This window comes from Nymphaea colorata, chromosome 11 (genome assembly GCF_008831285.2).
Source record: "Nymphaea colorata isolate Beijing-Zhang1983 chromosome 11, ASM883128v2, whole genome shotgun sequence".
In the NCBI taxonomy this organism is placed as follows: Eukaryota; Viridiplantae; Streptophyta; class Magnoliopsida; order Nymphaeales; family Nymphaeaceae; genus Nymphaea; species Nymphaea colorata.
Window position 1 is genome coordinate 134856 of NC_045148.1, and position 25296 is coordinate 160151.

At 40.1% G+C, this 25296-nt stretch overlaps 2 protein-coding genes and 1 long non-coding RNA gene across 4 annotated transcripts; 2 read left to right on the top strand and 1 right to left on the bottom strand.

Annotated features, from left to right (window-relative positions):
* The first annotated feature begins 988 nt into the window (after window positions 1-988).
* Window positions 989-2509, top strand: LOC116263756 (uncharacterized). 2 transcript variants are annotated; one of them, XM_050080402.1, is made up of 2 exons: window positions 989-1359; window positions 1448-2509. In XM_050080402.1, the coding sequence occupies exon 2, from the start codon at window positions 1498-1500 to the stop codon at window positions 2233-2235; it is 738 nt and encodes a 245-aa protein (XP_049936359.1). In that variant the 5' UTR covers window positions 989-1359; window positions 1448-1497; the 3' UTR covers window positions 2236-2509. The 2 variants fall into 2 exon arrangements, with proteins under 2 accessions (XP_049936359.1, XP_031499390.1); XM_031643530.2 differs by having other exon boundaries at window positions 989-2509.
* An 8659-nt stretch (window positions 2510-11168) lies between these two features.
* LOC116264378 (fructose-bisphosphate aldolase 6, cytosolic) lies at window positions 11169-14145 on the top strand. Its single transcript, XM_031644545.2, has 2 exons — window positions 11169-11490; window positions 12772-14145. The coding sequence occupies exons 1-2, from the start codon at window positions 11463-11465 to the stop codon at window positions 13818-13820; spliced, it is 1077 nt and encodes a 358-aa protein (XP_031500405.1). The 5' UTR covers window positions 11169-11462; the 3' UTR covers window positions 13821-14145.
* On the bottom strand, window positions 13955-16370 carry LOC126410526 (uncharacterized). The gene is made up of 2 exons (XR_007574639.1): window positions 15895-16370; window positions 13955-14955 (listed from the first exon to the last, which is right to left on the bottom strand). It is a non-coding gene; the product is annotated as an uncharacterized LOC126410526 (long non-coding RNA).
* Window positions 16371-25296: the final 8926 nt, after the last annotated feature.

The window sequence follows — 25296 nt, forward strand, 5'->3', positions numbered from 1 at the left end:
CCTGAGGAAGAAAATGAGAAAGGATGAGGGTTTCGGTCGTTTTATGAAGCAGTAGTTAAAACTAAGAGTGTCTAGACCTCCACACCACCAGCCTGATGGCTAATGAGTTTGACGCACTTTTTCATCACAAAAAAAGCTACTTTTTAGGAACACAGCAAGCACTACACAACTTGGTGAAAGTTTTCACCTCTTTGCTGATTCCCAAAAATTCCATTGCCATGTTGCGCTAAATAACTCACTAGTTCATGCATGTGGTCCAGAAAGTGGCTAATTAATTTGATGGTAGACAAAATGATTTTGCATTTGGGTCCAAAAATGCCATGAGGGCTCTGCCCCAACACATAGATTCGTGGTTGGACTTTGGGCATGGCTCCAAAAGCAAATGCAGGATGAACAGGGAAGAGGCCAACAATGGAGGCGATCCATTCTACCACCACTGTCAATCCATCCAAAAGACACATAATTATTTAGTTTGTGCAAATTCAACACAACCTCTATTGCACAAAGACATTTGAGAATAATTTATGGGCTAAAAACGACTTCATAGTTTTGTTTGGTGTGATCGGGTAGGGTCACCCAATGGCCTGTACTTGTCAAGCTAGTCTTGTTAATTTGCATTAGAGATTCTCTTTATCTGTGGATTCTAATCATTCTCTTTGTTTAATGATAAGATAAAAATTTTCAATCTCTCTTCCATGACTTTCCAAGATTGAGTCTTTCAACTTTTAAGGGGAGGACAGAGGAATCATTCTGAGGTCACTGTGTTTACTTTTTCACACAGATTCTAACCATTCTTTTTTCCTTTTTTTTTTCCAACTTGGGAATGGTTAACCCTTAGATTATTCCATGGCTTTCAAATTTGTACAGGGGTGGAACTTCTTGCCTTATTGAGTTGGAGTTGGTGGGTCTCTACAGTCTGGTTTTAATCGTGGGGTCCAGGCCCCCTCCAACCTCATCCCCGTTCTTAGGCTGGTATCTTGCCTTATGGCTCAGAAATATGGAGGAAAAACCAAAGGAAAATACAAATGACCCAAATCCCACAGCACCCAGCTCCTCCCTATTTCTAATCAGATCCAACACCACCTAGAATATACAAGGAAAGAAGCTTCGTCCTCTTCTCGTATCACTTTGAGAAAAGGAAAACAATATCAAAGTCAATCTCTGTTCTGCTCGCTCTCTTTCTCTCTCTCTCTCTCTCTCTTTCTATGTTGTGCCTCTGAAATCTTTCTTGGGCACCCAAGAAGTCGGCAGATAAGCAGCACCATCTCTGAGTTTTTCTCTCTCTCCATCTTCCTGCTGTCACAGAAAATGAGAGATTTTGCTGCCTGTTTCAGTAATAATGCTGTTCACATCTCAGAGGTCTCCTGCTCCCCTCACACCTCCTCCTCTGCTTCTGCTTCTTCTTCTTCTTCCATCCAGAACATGGTGACCTGCTTCTATTTGACAGAGATATGTGGCCAATCACGCGTGGTGACAGTCAGCTGGTGCAAGAATCTGATGGGTCATGGCCTCAGCGTCAATTTCGATGATGATCCTTCTTCTAGGCAGTGTGCCTGTAAGATTGACATGAGATCCTGGTTCTTTTGGAAGAAGAGAGGCTCCAAGGCCTTTGAGCTCGGGTCTTCCACAATTGAGGTTCACTGGGACCTCTTCACGGCTAAGTACGGGCCCGGCCCCGAACCGATAAAGGGCTTCTTCGTCGCTGTCATCGCGGACCGGCGTCTAGTTCTTCTCCTCGGAGACATGCCAGAGGAGGCACAAACGAGGACCAATTTGGCCGGTCCGCCGCCGGAAGCGGTTCTTGTGTCCCGCAAGGAGCATGTGTCCGGCAAGAGCCTATATGCCACCAAGGCCCAGTTCACTGGGTGCGGCCGGGCTCATGACATCGTGATCGAGTGCCGGGAACAGAACGGCGAGTTCCGGGAGCCCAGGCTGTCGGTTCGGATCGACAAGAAGATGGTGGTCCATGTCAAGAGGTTGCTATGGAAGTTCAGGGGCAACCAGACCATAGTCGTTGATGGTTTACATGTTGATATGCTATGGGACGTCCATGATTGGCTCTTCAATCCTTCATCCGGGCATGCAGTTTTCATGTTCAGAACGAGAGAGAACACCAAGTCATGGGTACCAACATCTTCTTCTTCATCTTCCTCAGTTTGCGCCATCAACAAATTGGGTCATGAAGATCCAGAGACGGTCTTCTCTCTGTTCATCTATGCCTGGAAGAACCAGTGAGAAAAGTTACTGAGAGTAAAATTCTTTTCCATATAAATTTTGTAAGTAACTTTCCTTCCCTTTATCATCCAATTATCCTCCACTTTCTGTATCTTCCTTTTTCTTTTGCTTGCCCTCAAATAGTCAAGTGTTGAGCCAGAAAAAATTCCACTGTGGAAACTTACAAACAAAAGTTTTGAGTTGTGGGTGGTGTTCATTTATTTGTTTCGGTTGATTGGAATCCTAGACATGTATAGAACTTTGTCAGTGATCGGCTACTTTTTTCTGCTTTGTAGTTTGCTCTTGTTTTGCTATTTGTTTACCTCTTTCCTCTTTCGAAGTTACTGTACAATTGCTATACTAACCTAATTGAGTCGGCAAATCACACCTTTCAACTTTTTATATGGTATACCAGAGATAGAACTTCAATTAATGAGCTTACTTTCTTTGTGTTGTTTTCTGCTTATAGAGCCAATCTTGTCCATTGCCTTTTGGCTGAAGGTTCCTTGTCTACCTCTAGGCTCTAACACATGATGCAACTGCAGTTTGATGAGATTTTTCCTGTCAATCCTGAGAAAAAAAAACATTGCTATTGGAAATGATTTTAGTGGTGAAACTTGAACCGATGCTTTCCGTGTCCATTGAACTTGTTTCTGATGGTGGCTTTGAATCGGGGAAAAGGTGTAAACAGCTTTTTGTTGGTAAAGTTAAACATGAAACTTTAATGCCCATTTGAATTTCGAACATCAATGCCATTGTAATGGTGACCTGGGAAGCATGTGGCGTGTGACATGTGATACCTGAAGGTCAATGCAGCAAATGGGTAAACCATAAATTCTCTCTCTGAAAGACACAATAAAAAAAAGCGAGGAAGAGAGGAGTGAAGTGTTGCAATTTATTATTCAGAAGCAGATTTCAAGTGGCTGCATTCATGAGACTCCAGGTTTACAGTAGTCGAATGTGGCGTGGATTCATCCACTGCTTTTTTGGTTTTCACAAGAAGCAAGGTGCGCTTTTTGTGCCGCAATCAACTAGGAGACGGACGCAGGAACAGTTCCAACCAAAAGTTGGAACGTTTTAAATGTTACTTTATGATACTCCTATCATCCTATGGTCCTAATTCCTCACCTGTGCTGAAGAATCCGAAGCACAAAAGCCCCTGCTCTGGAGCACCTGCAGCAGATCTGATTCATCCAGTTCGATTCTAAAGATGGAGCAATGCTCTGCCAATATCGTTCTTGAACATCTTGTGCGGAAATGATTCTCACTTCCCTCACAGTTCCTGCAAAGAAGGGAACACAGGAATTTGTTGGCATGATTTAGGTTCATCCTTGGGACTATCTTTTCCCTAATGGGACTCGAAATCACATTTCCCAGTGTAACTTCGAACTGTGCATGATCCTCAGTTAGCAATTGTAGTCGCATGATTCCGATCTTGCTCGTAAGTCCATTGTTTCGTGTGAGAACTGAGAACCATTATCTCACATTCGTGATTTGATAAGAGTAAATTGGACGTCATCCTTAAGCTGCTTGGGAGATTTAGAGTCACGAGTGTAGCTTCTGACTCGGATTTTCACAGCAGTTTTCTCATGAGAGAATCATTCTCATGGAAACCATTCTTACGACAAGCAGGCATCCCCAAGTGCTGAAAAGGAGCCAAATTTGAGCAGCTAAATGGTCTGTCTCAAGAGACACATGATCATAGCGACGCCCAGTGCAGTTCCCGGCAGATAACATGTAAGGATACGTGAATTACTTCACAACAATATCTCAGTAACAACTCTTCATAACCAAAACATTTGAAAACAAATCAGAAATTGGGAAAAGGAATATCCTCCGATACTGTTTTTCTGTAAAATGTGGAGTATGAATCAAACCAACATCACATGTCCTTTTGTCTCATACCATTATGCCAAAACAGAGGGGTCCTTGTCTCGGTTCCTTTTTATACAGCAAACCGCCTTTTCAAAGTACATGGATGAAATGAGGAACGACATGAATTCTTAATCAAAATTTTGTGATATTACTTCCTAACCAAAATAGGGAACAGGGAGTCTTGTAAAGTAGATTTCTCTTAAATGCCGCAACCCCAAAAAGGGCCCCATTTATTAAGATCTTTGCCTCCACGGGGTCCTTGAATGGATGGGAGAGGGGATGAAGGAGAAAGGAAGGACAGGTACAGGACATTTAGACATAGTTAAATAATGTGTTAGCAGATCTGAGATAATGAGTTAGCAGATCTCATTGTCCCTTAAAGATATGACACCAGTTGTGCCTAATCAATGTAACAGTGCCAAAGTAGTGGGTGTGAAATTATGCTCTGCTCCACTGCCTCAGGCCTGAGCCAGAGGTGCATAAAATTGGGAACAAGAACCACATTCACGAAATTGGCAAGCATTGTCAATGCTGCCCTCATTAACTTGTTGGACTCAGAGTAACAGACACTGAAAGAAACAACATAAATTAGGAACAGCATAGAAAATGGCTTTGCGTCACCACAGTTCCCAGATGCGAAGTTTATTAATGTTTGCACCATTAAAAAACTCATTGCATCAGCTGCTTAACAGGGAAAGATCAACTTCTTTTTTCACATCTTCTCATGTTCTTTTGATTTTTGAGCTTTTGAATGTCATTTCGTCTGATCAACTTCAACAAGGAAACTGAGACCTCAATTTTAGGAACAGCTGCCATTTGTCCAGTGAGATGGTAATGGGAACCAAAGTGTGACAGCCTTTCTAACAGCTGTGGACTGCTCCACTATGCCGGCCACATGGGGTATCTGATCCACAGAACTTGGGAAAGGAAAAATGAAGACTGCAAACACTGTGTCATTGTGCCAATTGGATTTACATTCATAAGTGGCTCTCCCATCCTTGAGTTGAAGTTCTATCATTACCTACCGTCAATGTTGGAGACGCAAATAGGCCAGGCAGGGAATCCTCTATAAATACAGATATTTATATGTCAGTATCTCCACTCGACAAGATAATTATATTCCTGAGCCCCCCTCACTTAAGTTCATGCCTCCGCCATTAGAACCAGTGCATCAGCCCCTCTCTGAATTGATGCAGGCGTCGTCGTAGGGCCTTCGAAATATCAGCCGACATAGGACTCGGGTGTATAAACTAAACAGCAAAAAATGAGTCCATTCAATCTTATATTGAGTCTTTATCGGCCTTTCTACTTTGGCTCGTGGACACCGGCAAAGGAAATGTTTGGTGAGGATTGAATGCAACTAGCGATCACAAAACAACGATTCGTGATGTGGGTGGTTGAATGCAGTAAAGAAAGGTGAAATTGGTTGGAGAGATTCAGGAAAGATTAAATCGAAGTACCATCTTCTTGGGTGGATTTCCAATGTTGTTGCATCTTAGTTAGAGTCTATTAGGAACTGTTTGACATAGTAGTAACACATTCTTACTGTCTGATGAGTTTTCCCCAAAAAATATGGTAAGATTCGTGGGACACCTTTTTAAAGTGTCCAATGTATCAACGATATTTTGCTTGCAAAACAACGTTTAAGACATGCTTTGAGTAATAATCAAAACCGGGTTTGTAGAAAATAAACCACAGTTTCCAAAAGAAAGCGAATAGCCTCCTCCTATCTCCCTAAGGTTATTCAAAAAAAAAAAAAAAAAATGTTGTTTTGGTCGTGTCATCCAAACACACAAGCCAGTTTTCAAAAACTAATAAAAACTGGGTTTTCACTAACTATGCTTTTAATCCAAAGTTCCAAACATGGCCTAATCCTTAATCCTTTTTGTGGACATCATATATAAGGCAAGGTGTTTTACTTCTTGAAAACTGATCTCATTTCTGATTATTAGTCGATCTTCTCATGGTATATCGATTCATAATCTTACAAACAAAGCGGGATATCTATCATTATTGAGTTTCACTGAGAAAGGGATCAAAATGTCAAACACCTAAATCAGGGGCGGAGGTAGGTGGAGGCTATCTGTCAAACACCTAAATCAGGGGCGGAGGTAGGTGGAGGCTATCTCTGGCTACGGAGCCCAATCTGAAACTTTGAATTTACATGTTGGATTTCGGTGGACTTGAGTCCAATTATATAGAGTAGCCCATGAGGCTTCGCCTCAAATTAAATTGAAAATTTATTAACTATATATTTAGTGCTTCATAAGAAAAAATTTATGGATATGCTCCTGACCTAAATTGGCAAATTGGCACCGGTGAAACCAGCCTCAAGTGTTAGTACGTCGTCATCATGGGTGTATTTATCTCATCAAGGCGTACTTTCATCTTAAAGACAAGCGGATAAAGTCAGGCCTCTTAAAAACGAGTTTATAAATTTAGACTTGTTGATAGAATGTCGATGGATCAGATTTGAATTAAATATACTTTTAATCCACCTGTTTTTTCAAATTCATATTTTTGGCGTCAAATTAAGATTCGAATAGCAATAAAGACAAGTCATATCGGAACTGAAATCCGATTTCACAATTTAAATCAAATTTTTATATTCATATTGAAATATAAATCTAAATTTTGAATCAAATCTGGTTGATTTTAAAACTAAATCTGAATCCGGCCTGATATTTATGTATATTCGAATCTGAATCTGATCAGATGTTAAATATGCATATGATTGGATTTCTTAATTGAATATTAAATTTCTTTTTTATGTCCGACTTGGATTGTTTCGTTAAGCTTTGAGTAGAAAACATTGTACGACGATAAAGAAAGTCCTTCATTTTTTTCCTCCATGTGTTTTGATGGATTTCTACAGAGCTACGATAACCATTACATGAAGTAAAGTTATCCAAGCAATCAAACATGCCCTTAAATTAAAGAAAATGTGGCTCTTGTAATTTTTAAAAATAGAAACCACAATTTAAATTAAAAGGCCAACTTGGGAAATTTTCAAGTGTTCGAAGTGCATGATAAGGTTCAGCTCATGTCTACTTGCCGGAACAAGTGAAGTTCAATGTGAGCCCTGAGTAAAAAGTTTCTCAAGAAGAATAGAAGCCCAGATTTCGAGCACAAGGTCACTATAAAATGTCAAATAATGGTTGCCTTTGGGGAATACTTTCACTGTGTTCTGCAATGTATTATGTTCATGCAATTGAAAGATAAGTTCTAATGGGGTGCATCCTGACACCTCCCACACAGTCATTTTCTCCAGAGTAGTAAAAGTAAAACCCGCCTTTTAACTTTTTTCTTTTAATGAGTTCCTGCATGTTATGTTTTGAATTTGAGTTTGTCTCACATTAAACTGAAGTAGATCCATAACCAATTTGCTAATAGCTGATGCAAATCCACTTATTAGTTGGTCGATCGGCTTTAAGATGTTCAACTTGACAAATTTTGATAGTGATTGAGCGCCCTTTTGGATCAGGCTGAAAGAATGGAAAATATATAATATTTTTTTTATATGAAAAAGGTAGTCCAAGAACTTCTTCGTCTCAAAGAGAGAAATAGGGCTACAATGAAATTGGCATCCCTGGATCCTATGCTTAATCACAGTAACTGATAAACCAAAAATAAGAAGCATGGAAGGAAGTTTTGAAAAATACTCTAGTGTTGATTAGAGGAAGTGTGAAGTAGCAAGCAAACTAACAGTTCAGAAGTTGCAAATTCTTGAAAAAGGAAAAGGGGTTTGCTTGCTTTGCTTTGTATGTAATGCCTCAAATGCTTAGTCTCGTATTGAAGATTGTTAAGGGTTTATAAAAGGGGTCATTACCATAATAGATTGTCTTGGTTCATAGTCTTTTTTTGGTTAGAGCCGAAATTGCTAAGAAGCGGGTTGAGATCCGTCGAACCAAGAGCCTGACCTGAGAGTGGATCGAGTTGTTATAGTAGTATCCGAGCAGTTTCAACACTCGAACCTAGGGACCCACATGCGCGGACGCGTGTGCCTTAAGGGGGGGGTGGATTGTAACGCCCCAAATGCTTAATTCCATATTGAAGATTGTGAAGAATTTTCAAGGGTTTATAAAGAGGGGTCATTACCATAATAGATTGTCCTGGTTCCTAGCCTTTTTCTGGTTATGGTCGAAACTGCCAGGGGGTGGGTTGGGATCCGTCGAACCAAGGGCCCAACCTGGGAGTGGGTCGAGTTATTAGATTGTAAGTATCATGAAGAGTTATACCAAGGTTGGTTTCCACTTTCCACGTTTGAGAACTAAAATCTACATTTGATTTCCCTCCAACTTAGGCCTTGCAACAGCTTTTTGGGCAGATCCATAACGACTTGTTACTGCTGTCAATTGCCCCCTCAAAAGACTCAACATGCTAAGATTAATCAAGATTCAAACCAACTGTTGAGGTTACAAATGCGAGTTAACGATGGGAGAGAATGTATAAATGCAATTTAATCTTGAACATCCTGCGTTGGCATTTGGTCATGGTGTCTAAGAACAAGCATAAGTTTAGAAATGTAAACAATTAAGAAACAATGTGAAGAGTTCAGACATGGGCATGCACCATACACACACACACACACACACAGCCTAAACACGCTAAGATAATCGGCCAAGTCTGAATCAGCACAGCTTCTTCATGTTCAGCAAAAACTTCATTTGGTTGTTACAAACAGACCTGGGGAAAAGCTGTCCTAACAGGAAGTCGTAAACACCAAATTCTAGTCTGCTTTATGAGTTGACAAGCAAAAAAATTAGCTTCACGCAGAAGACAAAAGATTGAGCTTGCTTTTGGATCTTGCTCAGTTCGAAACTTCCTTTGAAGAAAATAACAAAGAAGCTCTCCCTTTTTTCCAACTGATAATCTGTTCGTGGAGGGGAGATCAGGGATCCCCTTATTAAGCAATTTATAAAGTCCTCCTGTATTCGTTTATATAGTGTTTGACTGCATAAGTATATATATTCATTTACATCCAAAAGTATACCGATCAGATGAGCGGACACAGACTAGAATTCGTGTGTGGTAAAACTGTGTTGACAGTGATAATCTGTTCTGACATGATATAAAACCGTGTTAAGTTTTGCAAGTGTTTAACAGCAACTGTTGCGCCTGAAACTAAAAGGAAGAGTGCAGACCGGACCTGGATTTTAAGTTTTTGCCGCCAAACAGAAAGGAAAACTCAGGCCTTGTCAGTATATAAGATCAATTTTTTGGAATCAAAATGTGATGTTGAAAAGTGTTTTCTTACTCGAAAAGAGGAAGGGCTTGAAGTCTTGAAGACAGTGCCTCGATGGCTGACCTTCTGGATCAGGTGATGCCAGCAACTCGGCAAGGTGACAAGTAAAAAAAACAGATTGAGGTGTTGTCTCATATATATATAATTTATTTTTTATGTTATGATGTCAGGTCAGTTGTTATCGTGCATGTTCATCGAATATTTAGACTGTATATACAAATAATCAAATGAGATAATCAACTGATGCACTATGTAGGACCCGAAAAGACTCCAACATCTATCTAGGGAGGTAAAAACAAATGAATTGGGCTTCCTTGGATTTCTACATGATTGGAACTTGATTGAGACCTGATTTCTCAAACTAAATCTAACTGCATACCGAATTTGAATCCCATCAACAATCGAATCCAAATTTTCTTCGACATCAGATCCCATCGAACAGGAAGGTCACGCCAAATCCATTGCGAATCAAATGGAACACAAATTTTGAAGAATGAGAAATCACTTGGAAGCTATTGACAAACAGCCATTGAATTTAACGTCGCTCGCCAAATCTCTTATTACCTGATGGTGAGTAAAGGGTTCCCGTAAAAAACGGCACTTCGGATACCCACAACTTAATTTTCTTTTAGAAGAAAACCATGAATGAACGAGATTCACCTTCCATAGAAGAACTAAATCCCCATAAACAATGAGGGCAATTCTTGTGGGCACCATTGAATTTTTCTTGTGGGCTGATGCTTGTGGGTATATTCTTGTTTTAAAGACTGGGATATGAATCTGTCCTGCATTTGCTTCTTGAATCTAAGAATACTATTCATATTCTTAAAATAAGAATGCAACATGCTTTAGAAAACAGATACTCTACGAATTAAGTGTAAAAGGAAGAAAGCTGTGAACCTTCTGATTCCTCCGCTTGCCTCCCCAAGTATCAACTCTAAGGAAATTGAATAGACTCGAGAGAGAGTTGAGCAGTATGGTAATGATAAGCGCTTTGTTGGTAAAGAAATCGAAGAGATCCGATGTCACAAAGAGCGCAGCATTTTAGTTGTCCTCCACGCACGCGCAGTGAATTGGAAAATGGAGCAAGTGCACAGGTGTGACCTAAGCCATCACGATCAGCTGAATAGACAATGCATAATAGGGGAAATGACTTATATGATCGTAGACTTATGCCTCTACATTTTATTTGTCTATAGTTTTAAATTGGTATTCAAAGGATGCAACCATCTGTTGGTTGAAGGTCAAATACCGTTTTTTAATAAATTGAATCCCTTTGATCACCTCTTATGTAAGCTTGATTGACATCTTGCTGCTTCTTGGAAAATAGAGTATTTAACTGATGAGAAATCTGCTGAAATATTTTATTTGCCTGCAGCATGCTTATTCCCGTCACCTGCTTAGAAAAGAAGAGTTTGCAACAGATTCTTCAACAACCATCCACGCTTAGAAACATGACATAAATTCCAGATGGGGATTTTTGGTATCCATATCCAGATTCACAATCCGTATCGTTCTTCAATGCGGCCGGGGAATTGAATTTAAAACTGTAAATTTAAAATCAAGTTTTTTATTGAATTAAACGGTCGAATCAAAGAGATTGATTGAGGAGAGAAAGAGGGCGAAGAGCGGAAAGAATGGTTCGGCGATGGAGCCGTCTTGGTTTGAAACGGGGACGTCGGGGGACCGCACCGCACCGCACCTACTGGCGTCGCTCCCAGGTGGCCTTTCCCATCCCACCTTCCTTCCCAAAACCGTTTGGTGGTAAATGGTTTGTTTTCTTGGCGGAGCGCCTGGTTTTACGCCGCTAGGTTTTGAACGGGAGAGAGAGGGAGCGGCTTTCCCTCCACGAAACCGCATTCGGGAGCCTCGGGTTTCCCCCCCTTTCCGTCGCTGCTTTGGACTCTCTCTCTCTCTCTCTTCTCGTCTTGGGAGGACGTGAAGGTCGCGTCAGCGGGGCCGGGGTTGGCCAGGGCAGATATTTTCTCACGCCTACCCTTCTCCTTCCCCTCTCCCTCCTCTCTATATAACTCTTCCCCCCTTCCGCCTTACCCTACCCTCCTCCGTTGCAGGTTTCGACGCCGCCTTCTCCGTCTTCAACTCTCTCAGTCCGTTTCTTCTCACAAACATGTCTGCCTTCCGCGGGAAGTACGCCGGTAACATCTCTCTCTCTCTCTCTCTCGCTCTTTCTCTTTTGGTTACCCTGAGTTTGTTCGTTGAGTGAGTTTGATGTGGATCGCATTCTTTATTTCACTTCTCCTGCCTTGGCTGTTCTCGTTTGGAGCCTCTGGAAGCGACTGGAGGCAGATCGCTCCGCGGGCTGATCTGTTTTCGAGCTTTCCTTTGTGGAGTTCGCTTTCATTAGGGCAGATCTAGTGCCTCCGGAGCGTTTTGGTGTTTTCTTAGGGTTATACGTGGTGCGGGTTTGTCGATCTGTCCTCGAGTCTTTTTTTTTTTTACCTTTGTTTTTCTTTTCCTTGTTATTTTTTGTGATCTGCATCCTCTTTTGCATCTAGATCTGGCTTTGTTTGCCTTTTTGTGCATATCTGGTTTTGGATGGACCTTAACCTTCGGTTTGGTTCGTACACAGTGCTCTATGCTGGGTTGTGGCTATTGGTTTTCACAGATCCGTTGCTTCCGTAGATAGATCAGTTTACTTGGCCTTCTTTGTCCATTTTCTTTTTCAGTTCGCATTTCTTGAACATCACAATCCGGTTCTCAACACCTAAAGAGTATTATTTTTAGGGTTCAAGCGGGTTCTAATTTTTTTTTTTAGTTCTTGAAATCTTCCTTGAGGCACATGATTAGGAAAAAGGCAGAAGGTTTTTCCCGTTTCGGACTACAAAAAGAAGAAACAGGGGATGGGATATTGGACATAGATATTTCTTCTTCTTTTCCTTTTCTCTGTACGATCCAAAAACACCAAACTGCACCTATTTTCTATCCTGTTTGTATTTGTTTAATTACGCTTTTTAATCCAAATTATTCACTCTTTGTTCTCTGATATTTTCTGCATATGATCTTCTTATTCTGCTTCTTATTATCATCCATTGTTCAATATTTACTTATTTTCTTACATTTTCTGCTGGTTTTCTCATTTTATCGATCTTCCATCTTCATTTCTCCCTTGGTGGTAGCGAACTTGTTGTTATGGATTAACGTCTCTGCGTATTATTGGTCTTTCCATCAAATGGTTGTCGTTCTTCTCAAACGTTTTGTTGTTCATTTTGATCCGAGGATCAAGGGGATCTATTTGTCTCTCATTTTAGATGTCTAGTACCTCTTCTGGCCCGAATGTTCTGCCGACCATACCATGTTAAATCCCCTCTTATCAATGGTGGTTTAGATACAAATTTTAATCCCTTTGCTGTTTGATTATTGGGCGGATCTTGTTGTTTGACGAAGCCACCGTCTTTCTTCTCCCATGTTCTACTCAGATGAGCTCATCGCCAACGCGGCCTACATCGGCACCCCGGGCAAGGGTATCCTTGCTGCCGACGAGAGCACTGGCACGATCGGCAAGCGTCTTGCCAGCATCAACGTCGAGAACGTTGAGTCCAACCGCCGGGCCCTCCGCGAGCTCCTCTTCTGCACTCCTGGCTCTCTTGAATGCCTGAGCGGAGTCATCCTCTTCGAGGAGACCCTGTATCAGAAGACGGCCTCCGGAAAGCCCTTCGTCGAGGTTCTCAAGGAGGGCGGTGTCCTTCCGGGCATCAAGGTTGACAAGGGCACCGTCGAGCTCGCTGGCACCAACGGCGAGACCACCACCCAGGGCCTCGACGGCCTCGGCGAACGCTGTGCGGAGTACTATAACGCAGGTGCCCGCTTCGCCAAATGGAGGGCCGTCCTCAAGATCGGACCCAACGAGCCCTCTGAGCTCGCCATCCATGAGAACGCCTACGGCCTCGCTCGCTATGCTAGCATCTGCCAGGAGAACGGTCTCGTCCCCATCGTCGAACCGGAGATCCTTGTCGACGGCTCTCACGACATCGACCGCTGCGCCTATGTGACGGAGCGCGTCCTAGCTGCCTGCTATAAGGCCCTCAACGACCACCATGTTCTCCTCGAGGGCACCCTCCTCAAGCCGAACATGGTCACCCCAGGCTCCGACTCCGCCAAGGTCACGCCAGAGGTCATTGCCGAGTACACTGTCCGGGCCCTTCAGAGGACCGTCCCAGCTGCCGTGCCCGCCATCGTCTTCCTCTCTGGAGGACAGAGCGAGGAGGAGGCCACTCGCAACTTGAACGCCATGAACCAGCTCAAGACCAAGAAGCCATGGAGCTTGTCATTCTCCTTCGGTCGTGCCCTGCAGCAGAGCACACTCAAGACATGGAAAGGAAAGGAGGAGAACGTTTCGGCTGCGCAGGCTGCTTTCCTATCCAGGTGCAAGGCCAACTCCCAGGCGACTTTGGGTACATACAAGGGCGATGCTGCTCAGGTGGCGGGCGCATCCGAGAGCCTGCACGTCAAGGACTACAAGTATTAGAGAAGTTTGCTTCTTTGTCTTCCCTGCATCTTTATTCAGGTGAAGTTATGAATTTATGATCAATCATAAGAGAGCGAGCGACATAGGTTGTTAGGTTTTGCTCTATGAGGGATTTTCTTTTAAATTTGTTCTGGTTTTGTTTTGTTCCTTTTTTTTTTTTGCGGAATGTTCCCTTCCTTTTGTTGTCTTTTTTGTTCAATCTGGTTAACAGTAAGACATGCATTTTATGATCAATAAACGCATGGACAAGGGACTCCTATCGGCGACATTTGTGGTTCCTTCATTGCTAATTCAATCTAGCTTAACTTTACTTTCTTTTCTTTTACCGTCTGTGTAAGAAGCTTCTGGTTTTCAGTTTATATCCGGGAACTGAGAATGAGCGATTTCGATGAGGATCATTGTATGAATGTGCTTCTTCCTGATATCTCTTTATGAAAGCTGCAAACCACAAAGCTGCGGCCTCATCTCTATCATCATTGTTTCTAATTTCGTTGATTTCCATTCCCTTTTGTCCTCTTAACTCTTGCTCACTTGAAGAACGTGGTTTATAACACTCCATGTTTTCATTTTGAACCTTTTGTGGTCATGTTTTACCGCATTGTCATCTTCCCATCATCGTCTTGGATGACACCCCCTTAAAATCTCATTTTGTTTTCTAAACTGTGTTTTAAGACCTGGTTTGTCTGTTTGGATGACTATCCAAACCAAGGTCTTAACTTATTTGAACTTGGTTTTTTTTTTTTTATTTTGGATGACAAAAACCATTTTGGTGAAGCTACTAGAAATGAACTTCAGCTGAACATTAATGAGTTTGAAATAACAGTTGAACAAATACAATCACACATTATGTACAATTATAGTATTTTATTAGATTGGTAAGAGTTCATTCTTTCTTTCTCTTGAAGCACCGGTACACTCGTAAAAATTGCCTACATTAACATGGAACTAGGGGGGGACATACATGGATCTTGTGGAGGGGGTAAGTGATCCACAAAGTCAGTACAAAATCTACATATATATATATATGTCCCTTTTTAAAGTCAAAGAAACATCAAGAAATGCCGGATTATCAGTGCCCTCAACTACACAAGAATCAAGTGAGTGACAAAAACCTGCTTTCAATGTTTGTTTCAATCTGCAGATCAGAAAAGGAGATATGATGAATAGATTACACCTGTAGATACCAATAGAGCAATCCAACTAGTGCGCAAGATTGGCAATTTGATAAATGGTTTGGAGCTAGTTGTAATTGGTCTCAACCAAATGGACCATTTAAAGGGAAACACGTTAAGCTAGCACAGTTTGCTTTTTCAACTAAACTTTGAGTTATAGCAGGACTAGTTTGATGCCACTCATATATTTAGCAAATAAAATCAAGAAATGCCAAAAGTTTGTTACTTATAAGACAAATAGAAGAGTGTAGATAACAATACATATATTTGCAATCTCCTTGGAGTTTGAGTCTAAGTGCACATAATGGCATCATAAGTTGCTCCGGTAAAATCTAATTTTCTTAAATCATGCACTTGAAAGATTTGCCTATGATAGAACCAACCGGAACTCACTTTCCATTAAATAACGATATATGACATCAATTTAATGTTTAATATTGAAAAAATAAGAAGGCTAGGAATTTCTACGGTTTTGGATTCCCTTCACTCACTAGTGCCAAATCTAGATAAAGGACAGAATTAATACTATTGAAAAATCAGGTTGCAATTAGATAGACTTTCTGAATATCGATATGCAGAATACATGTGCATTGACATGATTTATACATAGATCTAACCCTGCAATTCCAAACAAGTTAGTTGATTATCATAGTAACAAGTTATAGTACTCTGGAATGCTATATGACATATTAGCGAAAAAAAAAAGAGGCAAGAAGCATCAACGTAAAAACATCTGCAGCAGCAAACTTTACCTCTATCGGCCACTGACAGGAAACACAATTACAGTAATTAACTGCAGAACACTTCTCAATAGCAGAGAAAAACTTGTAACGAACCATCAAAGCAACAAAGGAGGCAGCGAGGAGTCTCAAAGTTGGGGTTCTTTGAAAGGAGCTTCGAACCTGGGTAGGGGCCTCTGCGAGATTGGGGCTCCTCCCATGAAGGACTCTTTGCTGAATGTTATTCTGGCAGTCGAGGACAAATGGCCTCTAGAAAGGCGAGCAGTGAGGTTGATTTGAAGAGCAAACGAAGGTGATGCAATAAACTCAAGCAATCTAGCCGACGTTTAGCACCTGGTCGAACACAAGGCACTACAAAAGATCCACAGAGAAAGAGTGAGAGAAACCCAGGTGACTTTGGTCCTAATATGCTTACCAACAATGGAATTCATGCCTGCCATGATTATGAATGAGGTCTCTCCCACGATCGAGGTTTCCTGCCTCCAATGACAGAGTTTAGCTCTGTCACTGATGTTCCAATGAATGAAAATTCCCTGCGCGGTTTCTGCGGGCACCCAAAACGAATAGTGGGGGGCAGGCTTTTCAAAACTTTTCATCAAAACTGAGTTTCCCATATATCACTGTCGTCCAAATACTCACAAAACAGGGTTTTCAAGGCAAAACTAGTTTTTGCCTCTCAAAACCAACTTCCAAAGTGCCATCCAAACGCGGCCTAATAGTTGTCGATCTTATGTGAGGATGCTTTTGTCCTTGTTTCACAGGGTCCTCAGTATCACTGTCACTGCAGTTGCTAGTTGGTATCTGGTGGATGAGTGTTGTCGTCGCCAGAGCGGCTTCTATAATGAAAGGGCGAGCGTTTCTTCCATTCATGGGTCCCTACAGTCACACTCCCATGTGCCTAAAGACGCTTGCGTTCTGCTCCTAACACCATCGATCCCTATCTCGCGTCATATTAACAACGCTTAGTCAGAATTGAGATTCAGGGAATTGCGGTTCACAACCTACAAGATGATGAGGGTGCGGGTGAAGGGCCTACCAGGTTCTGTCTTTATCCATTGAGCCTAGGAATTGGTTGGCACAGGTGAGAGCCATGCCTACCGGTCCTGCAAGTTGGTCGGCACAGTCGAGGGCCAGCTGGGCGCAGTCACAGGTACACAGTTTCTGACGTCCCCTGCTCCACTGGCTTTGAATCCTTTGGTTTAAGCAAAAGGTGTCTTTCTCTTTGGCTTTTCTTGGGATATTATGTAGAAAATAGATCAAATAATAAAAGAGGACACAATTTTACTTGGTTCGGTCAACAGACCTGTGTCCACGAGAAACAACTTCACACCCTTCTTGTGATTTTCTTCATTATGTTGTGCATAGAAAACAATACATAATATAATGTTCCAATCCCATAAGAGGTCGTTTGATTGTTGTCCATTAGGACAGGACAGACAGGACGTCCTGTCTATTACACCACTGTCCTGTCTTCATGGACAATGGTGTTCCTTGTCCACCGTTTGATGATTTTAAGAACAGAACATTATGTTCTTCTTGTCCGGCGTTTATTTTATGTGTGTCTGTTTTGTCTGTCTTGTCTGACGTTTGTTTTTGTCTTGTTCGATCTATCCGTTCTGTCCGATATTTAATCATGTCTGACGTTTGTACTGAAAGAAACCTTCAATTTCAATATCTCACGTATTTATTTCTATAGAATATTTTATTTACAAGTACAACTTCATCAACAACAAATAAGAAAAAACAAAAAACTTAGAAGCCTTTTATCAGGAAATACAAAGAACAAAGGGAGAAACATTCACATCACATTGGAAGGAACATGTTCAATAAGAGCATGCGCCCTTCACCTTAGTTTTGAAAGTATTTCAAATGAACTCTTCTTATAAGGAGTAAAAGCATACATTTAATCAAATACACAGGAAGCAGTTCAGAATGTCACAACCACAGTTGTGACAAAGCTTTTATGAAAAACTAGAAAAACAGCTGACACTTTAGCTTTTATGAAAAACTAGAAGACCAACTGACACTTTCACAACAAGAATGTTATGGAAAGAAAGAGATCTGACGGGTCTCTTAGCCACAACATGACATCTCTTCAAATATCTTTACAGTTCAAGCAGGAAAGTACAACATTGACATATTCGCCTGTATCACAGCATTGTAGAGAACAATGAGAAAGACAACATCATCAATTTCCTTCTAGTGGTAACAGAAAGGCACCTAGCCACCATCCAAAGGATCATGTCAGGGCAGAATCATGCCTAGGCAACGCCTTCACCACCACTGATGAACTAAAACACCATGGTCCCGTACAAATTGTTTAAAACATTCAATTGTTGAAAGCCATAAAACAAAAACAACTATGACAACTTGCTAGATAACTAGTCTTCTATCACACACACTACTCTTCCCATCGAAGTCATGCAATACTTGAGAAGATGCATTACCGTCTGGTTCCTGCATTTTAGAAATTAAAAAGACAAACAAATAATTAGGTTATCACCATAAAGTATTAAAATAATAAAGTATAATTAAAACAATGACATATAATATCATGATAATGTTACACAATCAATAACTTACTTGAAACATAATCATTCCACATTTTTGAAGTAATCTGCTCACGAAGTTCATTGTTGCTACCACGTATTTGCGTTTGTTCAGTATTTTTATCATCATTTATAATTTCACTTACTTCACTATCATTTATATTATCAGAGGGAAATTGTTCAGCATTTGGATTGTGGTTGATTATAAAATTATGAAGAACACATGTTGCTTATACAATTTTAACTTGAGTGGATATTGGATATGACACATGATTCTTCAAAATTAGAAACCTTGCCTTAAGCAAACCAAACACTCTCTCCATAGTAGTGTGCAAAGATGAATGTCTATAGTTGTACAATTCTTCTTTTGTCTCAATTTGCCTAGATCCAGACACATTAAACTCTGATAGATGGTACCGACATCTTCTATATAGAGTTAATAATCCGACAATATTTGGGTATTTAGCATCAGCAAGATAATATTTACCTATTTCATAATCAACAATATATGTTTTGTCAGTCAAACAATTAAATTAATGATAGTAAATTTAAATCATGAATTTTATTTTCTTACCATGTGGAATTTCTAATGGATGAAGATTATCTTCCAGTGCACTATACAATACTCGGCTAGTATGTAGTGAAACCGCATATCGAATCCCACCACTGCTAAAACATTTTGAGATAAGAACCGTTTTATATTTCGCCAACGATTTTGGCCATCTCTTCGGACACATACTGTAATGTGTGTACCATCAATTGCTCCCAAACAATCCTATTGATACGTGATATGTGTTAGTATTCTAAATGTTTTACCATAAATAAAAATGTTGACTATATCTATTATGGATAATATGGAAAGAAACGTGGATCTCCTCTAACTTGAGCTGGTGTAGTATCATCTCTACGTCCCATGTATTCATGTGCAATACGAAGAATTGCTTTCAAAACTAAGTTGAAGTACTTACTAATTGTTTGTCCTGAGTGCTGAAAATCATATTGGGTTCGTCGATTTCGTTGATCATGTCCCAAAGTAACGAGAAACATCGCTACTTGATCTTCAATTGTGATTTCTCTTGCATCACACAATAACTCTCTACTTTTTAGCAAATTGCATAATAATGCATATGTTCGTTGATCTACCCTCAATAGATCTAAACAATTTCTTGGGTGTCTGTGCATACAGTCATGCACAAATTGGCTCCTGCTAGTCGATTAGTACCTACTAAATTTCTAGTAGGTCTACTTTGAGCTTTCAAGCGTTCCATCATCAACCACATAATAAGAATAAAGATAATTGTGGATATTTCGTCCATCCTGATAATAAATACACAAATTTCATGAGAACAAACACTATTTAATTGCAAAGAATTGAAAAAAAAAATAATTGCAAGCATGAGTTCATAGCAATTTACTATATATTGCAAATTATAAACAATTAAAAACATAAAAAATACACTATTATGAACAATTATCATATATCACAAATTACAAACAATTACACACATCAAAAATAACGCATAATTACAAACCTGTCGTTTAACCAATCTGCATGCGCAAGCAAGTAACCTGCAACTCACGTGGCATCATAAGAAAAGCGTTTGCTTTATCAAAATTAGAAAGTAAATCAACTGATCTGAAAAACAAGTGATTATCTATTTCCCCTTTTGCATGCATATCTCTTAAAATTGCTCTACTCTTTTGCAAAATAGCTGCAGGTTGGGTTTCCACAAGTTGCCGTATGTACTCACCAATGGTTTCAAAAGTATCATCATTTATGGTTGTGGAGGTTCTCGCTCTTTCGTTTCCCCTCATGCTGTTAGAGGTTTCTCCCTGAGTATGAGTATTGCTATCCATTGGTGAAGTAGGTAACTGAAAATCATTCTCATCTTGCTCATGCACATTTATTTGTATATCATCTAGTGGCCTTCTATCTACGCCACTCCTATTGTCACCCAATGCAGTAGAAGAACCCCAAATTTCCATTGCATGCTCATAATATTTTCATGTTGCTGGCAATTTATATTTTTTTCTATTTGGGTACTTTTGTATATACTCTTTCCACACGTTATCATCCGCTTATATAATTTTTTTATCTGGGTCCCACCCAAATCCTGAAGCATTAAGCATCTCTTTCATCACTTGTAAGTCAGGTTTTGCTCTTTTCAACTTGTTTCGAATTTTCTTTAATGTGAATATTGGTCCATATGCTTCCATCATTTTTTGTTCAACCACCTTCATAGTTGTTTCTTTTAATCCACCTGATGTTCGCATTCCTAGAATCTTAGCATGCTCCAACATCATGTCAAATAAAAACTGCACTTGATCTTCATCCCACTGTAGTTTGTCATGGTGGCTACTCATCTAAGTTTAACAAATAAAAGTACAAGAAAATCAAGCAATTTAGTTACATGAAATAAGTTAAACAATTGACTGCTTGTGCAAATAAACAAATATACAGTAATAATATGAAAAGTGAATGCTAAACATAAATCCTTGATATTCTTCGGCAGCATTAAATTTCTATAAGCAGGGACTGTAGTTGAGATGAATTTCTGTTAAAGTCATTCAAGCCAGAAGTCATTGAATGGCCACATGAAGCCAAGACCAACAATTAAGAATTAATTTAGGATTACTTACCATCATAGTTCTCCTATGAAAATTCAACAATATGATGAGCACCCATTTTCCCAAGTTGGATTACTTACTACGTTCCTTATCAGGCCAAGCTTTACGCCAAGACCAGCAATGAAGAATTAATTTGAGACGATAGCTAAGAATTCATCAACTAACTTTTAAATGTCATATGCTGTGAAGGAAACAAAATGAGATAAATAGGCTCGATTCAACTTGATTTTGAAAACTAGATCAGACTTTTGGGTGAGTATGACGTTAAGAACCCACTACGTAAGGATATCATAAAACCTGATACTACATTTTCTTACTATAAACAGTAGGTAACTCAGACATATTTAGATGCAGATCTGAATACTATGGGTAAGGCCACCCAAGAAGGCTAACATTGTAGATTTTTCTTTTTAATTTCCACTTAAATGCCGTCAAACAAAACAAACAAACAAATATATACAGTTTCCTTCTTGAGGGTACCGATAATCCAACATCTCATGATGTTTCCTTCTTGATTTCAAACTTTAAAAAGGGACTTATTCTATATATATATATATATATTGTACTAACTATATATATATGTTGTACTAACTTTGTGGATCACATAGCCCCTCCACAAGATCCATGTATGTCCCCTAGTTTCCAGTTATTGTAGGCAATTTTTACGAGTGTACTGGTGCTTCAAGAGAAAGAATGAATGAACTGTTACCAATCTTATACATAATGTGTGATTGTATTTGGTTAACTGTTATTTCAGTCTTTAATGTTTCAGTCTTTATTGCTAATAGCTTCACCAATATGGTTTTTATCATCCTCAAACAAAAAAAAAATAGTTAAACCTTGGCTTGGACAGTCATCCAAATAGACAAACTAGGTCTTAAAACACAGTTTGAAAAACAAAATCAGGTTTTAAGGGGTTGTCATCAAACCCCTCAAGTTTCTCTTGAGATTTTATATTTTGTTGTGGCCACTGTTTTGACGATTGCATCTATTTCAGTTGGATAATTGCAGATTATGGGACAAACTGTGCTTTAAAACCTCAGGTAAGTAAATAGCAGCAATTGAAGCAAGAAAGCAAAAAGCCCCAAAATTTTCAGGGTGTCGTGATAAATTGCCAACAAAAATAAACCAAGTTCATCTTCTCTACTTGCATCTAATCCTAGGGACGTGCAGAAACGAAAAACTCATTGGGGCCAGAGAGATGCCAGCTCTTTTAAGTCGATCCTGAGTGCATAATGGACTGTCAAGAGCCAAATAAAGAACCCATTTGGCTCTCATTGGGGCCAAATGACCCACTCTTCATGGTGTGGGGGTGGCTGGTCATAGCCCTATCACTAGTTCAGCTTCTAGGACTACGAGGAGCACACCATTGAGGCCTGTGAGGGCATCTCCAAGTTCACAGAAGTACAGCACAACACCAAAAAAAGGTGAGGGTGATCTTCCTCCTCCGATGACACTGGAGCAGTTGGATTTATCAAAACAAAGAAGTTGATGAGATTGTCTTCCAACTTAGCCAAATAGAAAACATGTGTAGTTTTTCTTCAATAACCTAACCATGCAGATTCTACATGATTATCGTTTACTAATAATCAGATCTTCCATCATGCTTATGCTCGTTATATATGAATTACAATTTGATGCTTAGTGAGATAAACTTTCACACATATGAGGTAAATTACAATTATGATGTGCTCCAAAGAGAGATGTAAAAATTCTAAATTTCTGGAATTCTAATTCAGGAATGAATCTACTGTAATTCAAGAATCAAAATTCTTTGTTTGATAACATAGTTCTCATTTCATAAAAAATGAGAATTTTAAATTCTACAATTTCACAATTTTGGTCTCATCGAAAGTGATTGGTTTGAAATGGAATGCTGAAAGAAAGCAAACCTGTTTCTTGATGAGTTTGGTATCCTAAAAGCCACGGGTAGGGTCTGTATGAATTGTAGAGAACCTTTGTATTTTCACATTTCAAGATGTTGATCTTAGATTTTCAAGAAGGTAAGTGTTCTGGGTCCTTAACAACTATATGATGTGTGATGGCTTGTTGGACTTTCAATGTCCTCCCTACATCTAGATAATCTTTGGGATTCTTTAGGAGCTGGTAATCAGAGGACGTCAATTAATACTATTTATTATTGTAGACATCAGGCTTGATATATAGTGCTTGGAAGTTTGGTCGATCGTCATTCAAAAAAAAAAAAAAGAGGAGGAAAGAAGGAATAACGACAAGTTCGAGACTATAGATTTCTAACTCCATATGCGTTGCTGTTCAGGCACTTCATCTTCTTTGAACTTAACGAGTAACAGCAGAGCGATTCAGGAAAAAAGAAAAAAACAAGGGCAAATATGCAGTTCAGAAGGCAAAGCTTGAGTGTCATTCTTAGTTACAGGCCTGACTTATATACAGATTCAGGAGATACATATCATAATTACAAAGGATCAATGAACACTAACCAAGCAGATAATTGCTATGTACAAGAACCAATTCAAACAAGACAGACAAAGAATGCAATATATTTATAAGAAGTACAGCACAACACCATATCAATTCATATCAGCAGGTCAATTTATATCATTTCATTGAAAGCAAACAAGTTCCAACTAACAAATTTAATAATAGAAGTATATCAATGTGAACCAACCGAACAAAAAAAATCTCAATAGTCATGAAACCTTGTCTGTTATAGATTTATTTTTGTTGTAAAAAAGAGGACGCCCTTACCTCGACGAGAAGCTGTTGCTGGGCTGCAACGGAAGCTACGGCTGGTCTGTTGGTGGCCTGCAAATGATAACCGGCAATGGAAAAAGGGCAAGAAAGAGGAGTAAGCCTGCGGTCAGGGAAAAGGAAAACAACAGAGAGAAAGAAAGAGAGAAGCAACTTGTGCCTAATCTCGACAGAGATGCGGAAGAGTCGCTGCTGCGGAGAGCTATCGTTCCTGCTAAGGAGAGGAGAAGAGGAAGCTGAGGAGTTGCTGGGCTGAGAGGTTGCAGATTGCTTGATTGGCAGGGCGAGGGGCAGCTTCAATCCAACGCACGTTTGAAGGAGGCGAGAGGTTGAAGGAGGGTGAAGAAGCGTGAGGGGCAAGGAAGACAAGAAGGGGCTATAGGGTGAGGGCTAGGGTAGCTCGGGCGGCAAAGAAGAAGGAGAGAAACAGGAATATGCAGCTCGGGGGCGTAGACGAGGGCGGAGATGGAGGAGAAAGTAAGGTCGGGGGCGGAGAAGACGAGAAAGGCAGGGGAGATGGAGGCGGAGGTGGAGGAGAAGGAGATGGGGCAAAGGTTGAGGGCTCGGGGTTGGGGTGGGGAGATGAATTTCTGTCCTGTCTATTCCGAGGGTTAGCTCGGAACAGAACGAGACAAAAAAATTATTTATACCCTTTTTTAGTCGTTCGTCCTGTCCAGCCTGCCATGTGTCCAACGTTTGATGACAAAATCAACTAAACAGGACACGCGTGTCCTGTTCTGCGTGTCTTGTGGCCATCAAACGACCTCTAAAGGAACAAAGAGGGGAACGAGTAAAGCAAAAGCTCTTTACAAGGCAACATTAGCATTAAGGAAGGTATTCATGGCAGTATGGGAATTTCCAAAGGAGATCATTCTCCAACGCTCGTCCAATGTTCCTCTCAACGTTAATGATTCAACGGGTGGGAGATAAAAATGGCGACCATCATTTTCAACATTCCCCCTCAAGTGGGGTGTAGATATTCGTACATCCCCACTTGCTCAATATTTTCTGATGTAACTCTCGAGTCAAGCCCTTAGTGAGCCCGTCGGCCAGCTGTTTTGAACTTCTGATGTAGTGGGTAGATATTTCGCCTTTTGTACTTTCTCACGAACATAGTGACAATCTATTTTTATATGTTTGGTTCTTTCATGAAAAACTAAATTTGCTGAAATATTAATAGCGGCCTGATTCTCACAATACAAATGCATAGAAAGATGAACTGGTAGCCCAATTTCTGATATAAGGGTTTTAATCCATGTAAGTTCACTAGCTGTTGTAGCCATAGCTCGATATTCTGCTTCAGCACTAGATCTGGACACAACACTCTATTTTTTGCTTTTCCAAGACACAATATTTCCTCCAACAAACACACAGTAGCCAGTTGTACCATATGCCTTGTCCTGGAGTTCCTTTTAAGTATTGCAGAATGCGATGAACAATTTTCCAATGACGTTCTGTGGGTGCATGCATACACTGACTGCATAGGTTATGTCCGGTCTAGTAATGGTCAAGTATATAAGTTTTCCTACTAGCCGTTGGTAGCTTCCTTTTTACAGACTAGATCATCTTGAGTAATTTCAACTTTTTGTCCAACTTCAATTGGTGTCTATATTGGCTTGCACCCAATTTTTCTGACTTCTTTAAGCAAGTCTAAAGT